Raw genomic sequence first — 15099 nt, 5'->3', positions numbered from 1 at the left:
CCTTGAGTGTGAGTCCTGGCCCTGAGAAGATGCTCAGCAGCGTCAGCTGAAAGTCTTAATGTATGGATTCACTGATAAAGCTCAAATGGGAACAGGGTGAAAGCAGAGGAGGGACTACATGGAAGGTTCAGGAGTGGTACAGGCTCTGGGGATGACTCCAGCTGAGAGGGAGATGCCCAGACCTTTAGCAGAAGTTCAGAAAGTTGTCAAAAGCTGCACCAAAACCCAAGGCTGTGCAGCTGCAGATACATTTGGCTTAGATAATCCAGAGGGGTGGCTGGGGAGGAAAGCCAAACAGCTAGGCTCTGCTGTGCACCAAGGCTCAGGGAGGGTGGGGTGGAGAGGTGGGAGGGATGTGCAGGTTTTAATTATTTCTCTCATCTCATCATTTCCCCTCTGAAGATGATGCATTCTTCCCCTCCCATACTCCTGCTGGCATCTGAGATGTTCAAGGTCCCTCTGCAGTTGAAGCGGGGAGCTAGAGATGGAGAGCATTTTTCCCACCGTGGCCTGGATCCTCACTACCTCCTTGTTCATCCTAGCAACCCTGGGAGCCACAGTCCCTGCACAAGCTTGGCTGTGATCCTTCTAAGCTTTCTTCAAATGGCAACTTGTGGGCCGGGAAGGGTTTGCTCAGCTGCCTCTGCTCCCAAGATCTTTGCTCAGGGGGCTTCCTAGCCACAGACTGGCCCAAACCTAAGTCGGAAGAGAGAGGACTGGGGATGCTAATGGGATGGTTGCATAGACACTGGAGGTCACGTACCTAATGGAAAGAGTAAAGGGGGACTCTGAATCCCAGTATTTCTCATTCTACTTTTAGAATGTTAGGCCAGGAAGGAATTTTAAGCACCATCTCGTTCTCTTCCCACATTTTACAGTGAAGAAACAGAGGCCTAGAGTAAAGATTCGCCCAAAGTCATGGTCAGTTCATGGCAGAATCCCATCTTCATCATTGAATTCTCTGTCCACCACATTCCGTGGCCGCTAATTTGAAATAAATTCTGCTCAACCCCTTCCTGCCTGTGTGATGTTGAGGTGGTTATATAAACTCTTCAGCTTTGGTTTCCCTTAAATTTAAAATGGGGATAATGCCTAGATCTGCTTCATGAGATAACAGAATTAAAGATCATACTTTGCAAAGCAATTAGCACAGGGCCTGGCACTTAGCAATGTTCCGTAAATGTTACCAATTAATTGTGTTGTTATTATCGCAATGATTGGAAGGCTTGAACAGCACGGTCCATATGAATGCAGTGAAAAGTGTCCATGAGCCCTCTGGGAAGCCGTCATCCATCATCCACCTCCAGGCAAACATCAGTGGCTCTAAGATTCAGCTCAGGTAGCACCTCCTCCAGACATCCTCTCCTTAGCACCACTCCCCATCTCCAGCCTGGGGTACTCAGCCGCCCCTCCTCTTGTTCCCACAGCACCCAGCGCAACCCCCATTATGACTCCTACCACACTGCATTTCATATTTCATCTCTTGGGTGTGTCTCACTACATCAAACTGGGGGAGGCCAGAGATGTGTTTTATCCATCTCTGCATCCCTAACATCTGAGCATGCCACAGAGGTGGTGATGCACAATATTTGTTGACCACAGGAAGGGAAGGAGAAAGAAAAGGAAGAAAACAGGCACTACATATGAATAAGGGAGTGGCGTTATTATTAACGAATTTTTCACTGTTTAGTTTCTTCCTTCTGGCCAAGCTAAGCCTCCCCAAAACTGTACCTTCTACTTACCTGGCCATACCCATTAAGACCTCTTGTCAACCTCTTTATTATCTTTATAAATAATAAAGCTATGAACAAGCAGAAAGGAAAAAGCACAACATTCTCATAATCAGACCAAATCTCACAGTTGGCCACATGCATCCACATTCATCAGCTCACTAATAATCATAGGAGGCAGAGGGTATTAACACTGCTTTTGGATGAGGAAACTGGGGCTTAGGGGAACTAATTAATATGCCCAAGGTCACAAAACTAGAAAGCAGAAGAACTGGGAGTAGAACTCACATCTTCTGGGCCACAGATCAATGCACTTAACCTCTGCACCATGTTACTTTCTCTCTCCCAGCACCACACCACTGCCCCAACCCTACACCACTTTGCAAGCATCAAGCCAATAAGGATAGAATATCTAACTCTATAATCTCAAGCTCTATCTCTTCAAAGCTCCCACCCACCACTCTCCCCTCCCAGACTAAAAATCAAAGGGGCCTTTGCTCACAGCAGCAAAACAGAATTATAAATTAGAAGAAATTAAATTTCCCTACCCCTTTCAACCATCCTCTGCCCCTAGTTCCTAGGAACATATTTTTGGACTCGATCTGCTATCAAAACACAGAAATTAGTCTCCAATTTTGGACGTCAAACTCAGTTATCCCTTTTGTTAAGAAGGGAAATTAGTAACAATCCATCCTGGTTGGAAGCCAAGCTAACATCTTAACACCGAGCGTCATTAAAAATCCCAACCCAACTGGCTGTTGTGATATCTTTAAAAGCTTGAACATGTTCAGCTGCTTAGAATGGTTTGTTCTCCCCCTCCAGCCCCTTGTCATTTTTAACCTGGGGGATCAGCTACTATTTAAGGAAGAAATGGCTTGAGAATTTTTTCCTTCCATGGCTTCATGGATTTAGACTTTCCTAATGAAGAGGTTTTAGGAAAAAACAGATTCCACTCTAGGGGGTATCCACAGCTCTCAGCACTAGCTCCAGGCCATTGCTGAGCAAGTTGCCCATTAAGTATAAGAGGCGGAAGAAGGGAAAAAAGTTTTCACAGTTTATAATTATATTACCAGTTTCATTACAGATCTCATTTTAATTCTGACTGAAATCGAGCCTTGCCTTCTCCCGGCACTCTCTCACGTATAGTTATTAAATCTGGGTTGGAGTTCAGCCTCTTCTTCCTGATTTCAGCATATTAATATAGTTTATTGGTATTTCCTTGCCACCTCCCCCCTGGGTGTCCTGAATCTCAGCTCAATTTATATTTTCTCCTCTTCCTGGGCTCTGGGATAAAGCTTGTTTCATTTTGGTGTTGGGGGGAGAAATGTGAGTTTGATTGGAGTTTCTTATCTTTGGAGATGGGAACAAAACCCTTGGGGAGTGAAGTCAGTCACAGAAAAGGAGGTAGCCTCAGATGTCTCGCACTGTCATTCTCCAGGATATATCTTCTTAGGGCATCTGAGTCCACCTGTCTGCCTTCTCTCCTTTCATTTGTTTCACAGACATAATTTATTATATATCTACTGAGTCAGAACCTCTGTTAGGCTTCACAATAGGTCAGGACAAGATTAAGCTTTAGCCCTTGCCCCTGAGGAAATTTAAGTCTAGCTATTGAAATAATTTCTTCTTCTTCTTCTTTTTTTTTTTTTTTTCCCCATTCAATGAATGCTCTTTTGGAGCACCAACTCTGTTTCGGACGCTGTCCTAGGTGCTGAAGATAATGTGCAAAACAAACAAATATAATCTCTATGCTTGTGGAGTTTACAACCAAGTTGGAGAGCTCAACATTAACTAGATAAGTATATAATTACAAATTGAATTAAGTGCAGTCACGGAATAGAGCAGGGATCCAGGAGAATGACAAGTAAGGGATCTAACAGATGCGGGGATATGAAAAAGGGTGGTCAATCACTGTGAGGTAAATGGAAATTGTCCAAGAGAAACTGAGGAGATGGGGAGAAATTTTCAGGCAGTGAGAACAACACGTGCAAAGGCCCCGAGGCAAGAGAAATCCAAGGATATTTAAGGAACCAATGTAGAGAGAATTGGTTTGAGATGAGGCTGGAGAAGCAGGCAGGGGCCTGATCTTGCAGGGACTTAAAGGCCATGTTAAGAATTTCAGTCTTTAAAACAAGCACAATAAGAAGTACTTGAACGGTTTTATAGGAAGATACAACATGGTCACATTTTTCATTTTAAAAAATCACTCTCCTTGCAGTGTTGAGAAAAGATTGGAAGGGGGCTAGATTTAATGCAGGAGGCCAGTTCTTAGGACTATAGCAGTTGTTCCAATGACACATGCATAATAATAACAGTGATGCAAGGTGGACTATGAGGTTATTAGAAAGGCACAAATACAGTTCTATGTAATTTTCAAAGAAGGAGAGATTATTTCTGACTGGAGTTTTCTTTGAAGAAGTTTTGGGTTTTTGTTAAGGAAGATATTCTGGAGAAAGGAGAAAATTAAGTTAGGCCTTAGAGATGGGTAAGTTTGCAATATATGGAAATTAGGAAGAGTACTCATGGTGGAGAGCAATATTTAATTAAATGCATAGAAGGAGATAGACACAAGGCAAGACAGCCTATTTGTCTAAACAGCATTAAGTGTGTGCAAAGGAGTTAAGGAAAAGGAAGAGGCCAAACTGTAGAGCGCTTTTTTTGTGTGTGTGTGTGAGGAAGATCAGCCCTGAGCTAACATCCGTGCTAATCCTCCTCTTTTTTTTGCCGAGGAAGACAGGCTCTGAGCTAACATCCATTGCCAATCCTCCTCCATTTTTTTCCCCAAAACCCCAGTAGATAGTTGTACGTCATAGTTGCACATCCTTCTAGTTGCTGTATGTGGGACGCTGCCTCAGCATGGCCAGAGAAGCAGTGGGTTGGTGCGCGCCCGGGATCCAAACCCGGGCCGCCAGTAGCAGAGCACACGCACTTAGCCACTAAGCCATGGGGCCGGCCCCTGTAGAGCGCTTTTATACCTGAACATGTTGCATGGTGCTCAAAGGTCTGCAATCAACCGAACATCTTAAAACAAAGCCCAAGATGGTTTCAGAGAGCAGGATGTCTAAAGAACTACTCTTTTCAGATGAGTTTCTTGGCGGTTTCTAACTAGGCAGCCACCTTCAATTTGGTGTAATTTTTCTTCCAAGAATTAAAAATACTCCTCCCATGTATTCAAATCACTGCAAACTAGCTCTGAAGTCGATTATGAACCTTATTCCTCACTAAAGGCACAAAGCCACACATTAGATCACTCTACTGGGTTTAAAGACATGAAGTAGGGGTGGAAGCAAATAAATGTAGACCAAGATTCATTGTATACAATTTTGTGTTCAAAAGCAGCTACACGTGTGGCATATTAATGAACTAGGCCATCCTAATGATGATCATTTTCACTTGATTTCATAGGCTGGCAAAGAACCCTCAGACCCTAAATTCCTCAGTCACAGGGAACAGAGAATACTTGAATTCCACCTTAGTCCCAACCCAAAAAGCAATGCTACCAATTTAACTTGACCTTAACAAATAGAGATTTTGGCATAGATATTTTGATGCAATGGGCATATCAACAAAAAACAGGTTGTGTATGTGTGTGTGTGTGTGTGTGTATTTAGCCAAGTAAAATATTCAAGAGACATCCCTGGCTCTTCACCCATTCCCAGTTCTCACTCCATTTCTGAGCCCAGGCAAAGAATGGGTGACACTAAGGGGTCAGGTAGTAAAGAATAAACAAACGTACTCTGAAAGTCCTAAAAAATTAAGTGTTTTTAAAATTTATATTTTGATAAAAGGGATCTGAATCAAAATATCTTGTACCCAAGTCAAACACATTCCTTCACTTTTCTTCTATGGCTTCATAAAAATATGGTTCATCTATTCTCAGGAAATTCCCTATGATGGGGAACTCATTACCTTGCAATGACCCACTTCCAACATTAAAAAAAAATATTATCACAACTACTAAAATTTATATGACTTATTGAGCCATTAATAGGTCTCAGGTACTGAGCTAAAAGCTGCATGAGCATTATTTCATTTTTTCTTCAGAATAACTCTGAGATAAGTACTGCTATTATCCCCACTTTATAGATAACAAGGACAAAGCTCAGATAGTGAAGATATTTTAAGACTAAGGCTCAATCTTCTCCCATCTCTTAACACCCTCATCACCCATATAGCTCTAATTTTGCTTCCTGGGGACTGCCAAACAAGGATTCTCCCTTTTCAAGACAATTAGCACCGTCATTTTTGTGTAAACATGGGGCATGGAAGGACGTTGGATCAAGGATTCAGATAGACTTGGGCTTTCATACCTTGCTTAAGTTCTGTGTGTTAATCTATCCATATCACTTGTCTCTGAGACCTATATTCCATGTATGCAAAATAAGGATGCTAAATCCTGCCTCACACTTCTTCTAGGAGAATTGAATGAGTAATTCAATTTAAGGTGTTTTGAACAGTGCTGTATTTATAATAGACACGCTCAATATTAAGTTCCCTTTTTGTCAAGGTTCCTTCAACTCTTCTTATAAATGATTCTCTTCTATCCTTTCCTTAAGATGTAATTAGGTATCTATAACGTTTTTCCCATCTCTTGACTACAAATTCTCTCCTTTGGATGACCTCTAATATATCATTCACCTTCTCAAAGCACAAGTGTCAGAATAGAATAGAACAGTTGGAACCATCTCACCCACTTAATCTAGACAACTGATTCCTTTAAATGTTGTCTCTTCTACTGGCTCACTATAGGGACAGAATATTGGGTGAATATATTGACTTACATTGGAAGTCTCAAGGGATGCACAAACTAACATCTCAACTAAGATGAGCTTTTAACATTAACCAATAACCATTCATCAGTAATGCTACCTGCATGACAATTTGGATGAAGCCCAAATCCATGTGATCAGGGCTGCTTTGTTATAAAACTCACATCGACCATTCACATTGTTTTCAGTGTTATGGGCAACCACCGTAGTTGAACCATGAAGCAGCTCCTTAATATGACATTGATAAAGTCAAAGATAGAAGAAACCAAAGCCCTTTATCAGGGCTCCAAGGGGTCTCAAGGAGTTATTTTATCTGTTAGATGGAAGGAAAGTAACACTTACAGAGATATTGATGCAGCTCTCAAACTTTTGTTAAGGGATCACCTAGAGTTGTTGTTAAGAATATTAACACTTGGGATCCACTCATAGAGAATGTGATTCACTAGATCTGGGGATCATCAGCCCAGATGACGCAAATGCGGAAGACTTATAGGCCACAGCTGAAAAAATATTACTAAATTCAGTAAGTTTGGACCCAAACCCAGTCCATTTCTTCACTGTGTGCTTAGCAGGGCAAAAAGCCAGTAGTAGACTTGAGAAGGCCTAGGCAAAGGAAGGGGTGATATTTGCCAAGGGCTCGGATGGGGGCTGTGTCAATATTTATTGCTCTTGCCAGCTGGTCTCTGGACAAGTGCTATATCATGCTGACCTTTCCTATAAAGGGCAGTAAGCATCAAGTATAACTATGCCCTAACACAAGTGCAGAATTCATTTTCTTCCTGAAGACTGGACCCATTACTCAACTCCCGCCCCACCCCCCGCCTCCAATACTTCAGCACCATGGACAGCCCAGGGTACCAGGCTGGTTGAGAGCTATCTCTACTAAGAAAGGGCTGGAACTTGGCAGCTTATGGTTCATGGGGGAAGATGAGAAAGAAGAGAGTTGCCTCAGCCCTGGTCCCAGGGTCGCCTTGTCTCAATGGAAGCCATTTGATGGAGGCTGCTCTTATCCTGATAGGCCTCATTACGATTTTGCTGTTTATAACTCAGCCAGTGGCCTTAGGTGGGAACGTATATTATGATCTGGGTATATAAATATATGTAAAAAAAATTGTACACTTACAATCTGTGTTCTTTACTGTATTTATGCTACATCTCAGTACATGTATAAATATTAATGCCAGGCAATGAAAAGGGATCAGGAAAATAGGCACCATGGTCACTTCGCCTCTTGCCTCCCTACATAACACTCTCATACCTCCAGAAATCAGAGCTAGAAACCCCAAGAGTCCAATTCATATACATTGTTCTTTGTTAGATCCTGCTGCATCCACATAGAAAACTGGATTCTGCCCCTTTCAAGTCCTAGTTTCCTTATCTGTCAAATGGGAATAATAAAGATAACTTTCGAGAGCTGGTGGTGGAATGGAACAAGCAATGTGCATAGATTATCCACCCTCAGGAGGCATTGGGATCATGCTGGGGAAGGTCTGTTTGCCTAGAACTACTAGAAAGTCATCCACCTGACTTCAGCTATTAGCCACTCTCAAGATTCTTGCTGATCCCCAGAATACTGAGGATCTTCAAGTGTTAATGTCTTCCAGTGGGTGCCACTTCCATGGCGGGGTGGCATATAATGGACTCCCTATTCTATTTTCCTAACTGAGAATAGCTACTCTCATCTATTTAGTTTCTTATACCTCTTGTCCTGCCATGCCCCAGTTTCTGATGTCTCTTCTTTAATGGATCATTTTAGGAATAAGAGTAAAAATAGCTGCTATTTATTGAGCAATCACAATGTCTTAGGTACTCTACTGGTATTTTATATACATTATGTCATTCAATCTTTTCAAAATAATCCCCATTTTATAGTTGAGAAAAATGAGACTTAGGAGTTTAAGTGACTCTCCCACATTTCACAGAAACTAAACAATGGAACTGAGATTTGAACCAAACATATTTCATTTCAAGGGATATATCCCTAACCAATGCATTATAGTATGTAGGGGAAGGGGGTTCCATTACGCCTCAAGACTAAGACACTAGGCTAGGTCCTCCTAGCACTGCCTGCCATGTTTGTTCCATCACATCTCTAGTACTTGTACACTCCATGGTTATTTCCAAATTCTCTTTGATCTCTATGCATTCTCTGCCTGAGTTATCCTTGACTCAGTCTCCCCTTTCTGCTTAGACATGTAGTAGAAGAATCCTGTACAACTATTAATAAATCTGCTTTAATTCAGGCAACATTCATTCATTCAACACTTATTTATTGAGCAACCATCATGGACCAGGCAGTGTGCTTGTGACCAGGAATACAATATCTCTCCAAGAGGACCAACTCCTGCCCTCACAGACATTCCATTCGAGAGGCAGAAAGAGACAAGTCTACAGTCAGCTGTTTATGACACAGTTCAGAAGAAGAACCAATGAGAAAGAGTACCTTTTAATTCACCACGGTTTTGTCTATTCTTCCAAGCAATCACAATAGTTTTGCAGTTTTCATGGGTGAACCCTTGATTTTGCTATTTCCTATATATGTGCTACCTGAAAATCTGATAAATAGGAATTATAGGTTTCACACTAATCCTATGAGATAGGTATTATCATCTCCCTTTTTATAGATGCAGAGACTGAGGCTCAGAGAGGTAAGTCATCCACTTGGTGACAGAAGTGGCAGATTACAGAAGAAGTATTGGAATTCATGTTTGTATTAGTCTATTGTCTCTGCTTTTAGCCATTAAACTATTTACCATCACCTTTTCTAAGTTACTTAGCCTCTTGAAACTCCATTTCTACACACATGCAAATAAATATTCAGAATCTGAATGTGTCTCTAAGGCCTAACACTCTACAGTAGTGACTGGTGAGGAAAAAAGGTAAGGTCACATGGCTTCAATAGTGCTCAAAATTTGCCCTATTGGTTTCTCCAACCTCATTGTTCACCATTCTTACTCTCCCATCCCCATATTCCAGCCACATCTAGGTTCTGGCAATTCTTCCAGTTCCAAGCTCCAGGAGCCTACGTGCCCAGCTGCGCCTGTAAATTTTGTTCTTTCTGCCTCCCTCCACTATCCCTCTGTCAGCTCATACGCACAGTTTGCCTGTCTGTGTGAACATTTGATTTGATGGGGATGAAACAAAAGTCTTGCGCTTAGGTCAGAAAATCAACTGAATGTATATAAGATGAGAAATACTGAACTTATTTGAAATTCAAGCGAAAAACAAGCAAGAGCTGGTTCACTATGGTGAAATGGGAGCAATCAGAGGATGCATTAATAGAAGTCTGGATGTTTCAGAGAAAGGAGGTGAAAGTTCTACTTTGGACAGAACATAATGAAGGGATTGGTGTTGAGTTCTGAACATTGCAACTTAAAAATACGAGATAAATTTGAGTTATGCTGAGATACGGTTGACAAATACAAAGAAAGGATCTCAAAAACATCCAATACAGATCTAATTGGAAAAATATTTTAAGAAAATAATGGTATTAATATGGTGCTAGAAGTCAGAAGGGTGGTTACCTCTGGGGGGGGCATTAACTGGGAGGGGGCAGAAGTAAGCTGAAGGTGCTGGAAATGTTTTATGGTTTGATCTGGGTGAACTCTTTTTTTTTTTTTTTTTTTTTCCGAGGAAGATCAGCCCTGAGCTAACATCCATGCCAATCCTCCTCTTTTTGCTGAGGAAGACCGGCTCTGAGCTAACATCTATTGCCAATCCTCCTCCTTTTTTTGCCCCAAAGCCCCAGTAGATAGTTGTATGTCATAGTTGCACATCCTTCTAGTTGCTGTATGTGGGATGCGGCCTCAGCATGGCTGGAGAAGCGGTGCGTCGGTGCGCGCCCAGGATCCGAACCCGGGCCGCCAGTAGCGGAGCACGCGCACTTAACCACTAAGCGCACTTAACCACTCAGCCACGGGCCGGCCCTGGGTGAACTCTTAACGTGAAAATTTATAAAGCTACATACGTAATATGTCTTCTTTATTGTATTTACGATAACATCAATACTGTTAAAAACAGTAGTGCCAAGCGTTTGGACAAGCGTTTGGGGAAACGGTGCCATCACATCACACACATGAGAGTGTAAACTGAAAGGCACTTTAGCAATAGATATCAAGCAACTTAATCAGTTTCTTGGACCATGCTTTGTGAATGATTATAGTGACTACAGCGTCTCATTAATTCAAATTAATTGGATAAAGAATAAATGGTAGGATATAACATACTTGTAAAGTACATTTACAGGGAATGCGATATGAGTATTCTCTAGGACATTCAGGAGATTCCAACAAAGCTCAGACAATCTCTTCTGTCATATTTTTTCATTAGCAAATATTATTTTCCAGGGGATATATATTTAGTTAGGAATAGAATCCACAAGCATGATAAGATACAATAGTTTCTCTGAAGTAGCTGAATCTTTCTGCACTCATATTTGAATTCTTCCTTTACTTAACAAACCTTATCCTTGCCCATGGAATAAAAGCAGTGTTTAGTTCCATTAAAATAATCTAGAATTCTAAATGATAAGGGCGGTTTCCAAGGCCTTTGGATGCTCCGTTTTTTTTTTTTTTTTTGGAATATAATTCTGAGGTTGGGCCACGCATGGAGGACCTTTGAGCAGACAAAGGTACAAGGCACCGAGTAGGTGTGGGGCATTTCCAATGCTCAGCTCTTACCGTCTGCAATGAAGTGCTCAGGCACATGCAGAGTCACCTTCACGGTGAGTGGACAGGACATCTGACTGCCGCACACCATGGCCAGGATGCAGGAGCTCACAGCAATCAGTGTCAGGGCCGTCTTGTTCACTGGGCTTTTCAGCAAACCTAACAACACAAAGACACATAAGTCCATGAGGTGAGGAAATAAGAGAGCATGGCATTTGGAATCCTGTTATTTTCCAAACGGGAAGCTGGAAAAAGAAACCATAGTTTCCAATCTCTCTATTTGCAATCACATCTCAGCGGCCCCTTGTTGATATCAATGGGCTTAACATCTCGTTTGGTATAGATGAAAGAAACAAGCTTCCTGAAAATTGTGGCAATTCCCACTCCTCTCTTCCGAATTAGGTTGGTCTTTCTTGATAATAATTAGGGGATATTAAACTCTCTACTCACTTTAGAAGCAAGTGAGAAGACATCATGTTGTTGAATTCATAGGGCCTAATGGAATGAGCACAGGTTTTGGAGTTTGACAATCCTGGGTTCAAATTTAGGCTTTAGTCCTCATTGGCTGTGTGACCTGTTTCAATCTCTGAACCTCAGTTTTCTTATGTGTATGATGAGGATAACCATAAACAGCTCACAGGTTTATTGTTGTGGTGACTACGTGGCATAGCGTATATACAATGTCTGTCATCTAGATGGATTTCAAAGACTGGTAGAAGCTGATCAAATTAATTTAACAAGCATTTACTGATCACCTACTACGTGAGACACACATAGAACAGGATAAGAACAGATCGTGCTCTTCAGGAGCTTACAGGCTAGGGGGAAAAGGCAGGCTTATCCACAGCTAATTAGAATCAAAGGTAAGTTGTGTTAAGAGCAAGTAGAGAAGGCCTAGGATTGGGAAGGGGAGTTTTGCCTGGGAAAATTAAAGACACTTTCACGGATGCAGTAGAATGAGTATATTGGATCTACATGGCAAGAAGAGCACTAGGTCAGCACAGAAATTCTATGGACGATGTCCTGAGCCCCCACCGTGTCTCATTCTTTAGGCTTTGCTCTTCACATCTACTTTCAAGCTTTTGATTACCATTTTTAGAGCAATGTCTCCCAAATTTCTATTACCTACTAGGCTCTTCTTTTGAGCAAACTTTTATGCCCAAACCTCTTGGACATCTCTCTGTGGATGTTCCATAGGCATGACAAAGCAACATGTTCAAAACTGGACACATTATCTTCTCCTTAAAGCCTTCTCCTCCTCCTTCTCCTGGGCTCCTCTACTTATTGAAAGCACCATTATTTAAACCGGCCAGAAACTTAGATATCATCTTTCAGTCTTCTATCTTCCTCTTTTGCAGCAGCTAAAAAGCCATGCTGTCCTATTTATTCTGTGTCCTTAGCATGTTCACCTCTTTCCTCTAACCTATTCTTGTCTGTTTGCTTGTGGGATGAGGGAGGTATGGGCACATCTTCTCATCTCACTCCCTGCTGGAAATCTTTGACCTGTTTTATAGCATCTGGCCACAGGATGAAGCCATGCTCATTAGCCTGGCATCCGAGGCCTTTCTTGGTGGGTACCTACATTCATACCTCCTGTTACTCTCTCCTACCTGGCCCAGGTGCTGGTGGGGCTGCATTATTGCAGTGCCACCACAGTCAATGCTCTTTGTCATGTTATTATTAGCATAGGTGTTATTTATTTTGCCTAGAAATCCACTTGTTTCCTTGTTCCCCCATCACTCATTGAAATTAGTCATCAACGTCCTCTAGGCACACAACTGCCTACAGTTGTTGTGTTTCCCAAAATATCTTATTCAAACACTAGAGTCTCGTCACCAGACGGCAAACTCCTTGTGGGCAGGCATTGTGTCTTTTGCTCATTGCATCCCAATGCCCAGCACAATGTCTGGCACATGGTAGAATCTCAGTAAATGCATCAAAACTTCTGGGGGTGATAATAACAATATGAGCAACCACATACAAGAGCCGACCAATTAAAAAGCATGCCAACCAACATTGCCAGACGGCTGAATTTTAATGGAACAAGAGCCCTTATGACAGCCCACTTTGGGAATTTTATATGGATATCTAGTTTTCGTAATAAACAGTGAGCTGCTTGAGGGAAGGGATCCCATCCTCGCCATCTTTATGTCTCTCACACCAAGCTCACCATCTGGAACCTAGAAGTTGCTTAATTAAAGAAAAGGGTCCTTGTCTTTATTGCCAGTCCCAGGACAAGGCATAGCTTATGGTAGGGACTATTGATATATTTGTGGTTGTTATAGTTGCCGAATATTTGTTAAATGGAAGAGTAGATAAAATAAAAAGATGGTTCTAGTGTCAGGAGATGGGAAATTTCTAAACCTAAAATGACGACAGGAAAAAGGAACATTTTATTTCTCATCTGGGAATCACAAGAAGCTGTTTCAAACTCTAACATAAACAGTTTAGTAGCTAAATAGCATAAAGCAAGCTAACATTGATGTTTTCTACTAGAAAGGGTATGGACTAGGGGTTGGTGCCTTGCATAGGTCTTGCCTTAAAGAGTCAACAAATTCCCCCAAGTCTAGATATTTAACAAAACCCCCAAATAACAGCATCAGCACTTAATTTCCACTCTAAATTCTATGGAGTCAGTTTTGAGGGGAAGAACATGTAAGGATGAGTCCAGCATGGACAAATTCTTGGGAAGGTGAACCAGGTCCAGAGAGTGAGATGGGAAAGGTAGTTAGAGGTTCCTCACACTGGAGAGGTAGACTCTCTGGGTGGACTATAGCATCCTCTGGGTCTCAAGAAGGCATCTCTCAGACCTGGCCCGTACAGGAGCAGAAACAGATGTGACCAACACATTCCTTTCACTAATTAACTGACTACCAGAAATACCACCCAGGCTCCACAGGGCTGATTTCCTGTCTGGGGGAAAAGGGCTGAGGGGCAGGCATGGGATTGCTCATTGCATCCTGGACTCATGCTGGGCTAACTGCATCCCTTCTGCCCTTTAAACTTTCACAGTAATCCAGGGTCTTTAAAAGTCAATGGGGTGGGGATTGAAGTCACATTAGCTTATTGGCCCTCAGTTTTCTTATCTGGAAAATAGGAATACAGTGACTTATCATTCAAGAGTGTTGTGAGAAGTAAATGAGACAGCAAATATCAAATACCTAGCATAGTTTCTGACACATGGTAGGCCTTTGGTAAATGATCATTTCCAAGCCAGATATCAGTATTAATCTCACGATTGATGGCAGAAATCCGGACTTATTTACCTCTTTGTCCAACACTTTATCAGAACATATTAAGAAGTGAATTATTCTTTACAGAAACTGAAGACAAAAAGAGTGGATAGTAAGGTAGAGTCATAAGAAGAGGGAGGGAGTGGAAGGGAGAATGAGAATGAACAGCATCCTGGGGCAGCCATTTACTCAGAGAACGCCTGAGCCACTACTGTTGTCTCTGAAGTCCAGGAAGAAGAGAGCAGCAGGTTAAGTCTGCACTCAGGCCAGATGCCTGTGGAGCAGCCACTGGGGCTTGGGGAGTTTCCATGGCAACTGGACCTGGCAGAAACTTCACAGTGGGACTCAAACAGAGGTGACTTCTTAAGAGTTCCTGGCCCAGAGAACTGATCATCAGCACTTACCTCTGAGTAGGGGCTGCAGACAGTGGCAAGGTAGAAACTATCTATCCCATAATACCCACCACCTCCTCATCCAGGCTCTGTATCGCACTGCAGGAAGCAGAGATAGGGAAGAGAACTTCCATGTGTCGACTATTTACTGTGATCAAGGCACTATGCCTAGCACTTACATCCATCTATCCATCCATCTATCCATCCAACCAATTTTTAGTGAACATCAACTCTTTCCCTGAACTGTTCTAGGCACAGGGGAAATGATAGTGAACCAAACAGCAAGTGTCCTTGAAGCTTACATTTTA

At 42.1% G+C, this 15099-nt stretch overlaps 1 protein-coding gene across 4 annotated transcripts in view; it reads right to left on the bottom strand.

Annotated features, from left to right (window-relative positions):
• ASTN2 (astrotactin 2) overlaps positions 1 to 15099 on the bottom strand; it is an 841205-nt gene that overhangs the window by 498375 nt on the left and 327731 nt on the right. For all 4 annotated transcript variants that reach the window (XM_087419200.1, XM_087419201.1, XM_087419203.1 and 1 more), the window contains one exon: positions 11179 to 11325. In XM_087419200.1, coding sequence (XP_087275326.1) covers positions 11179 to 11325 — 147 coding nt within the window. The remainder of the gene's footprint in view (positions 1 to 11178; positions 11326 to 15099) is intronic.

Source organism: Ceratotherium simum, chromosome 29, assembly GCF_057802395.1.
Source record: "Ceratotherium simum simum isolate JZ-2026a chromosome 29, ASM5780239v1, whole genome shotgun sequence".
NCBI lineage: Eukaryota > Metazoa > Chordata > Mammalia > Perissodactyla > Rhinocerotidae > Ceratotherium > Ceratotherium simum.
The sequence above is the reverse complement of the archived record's forward strand: the minus strand, read 5'-3'. Positions and strand labels throughout refer to the sequence as shown.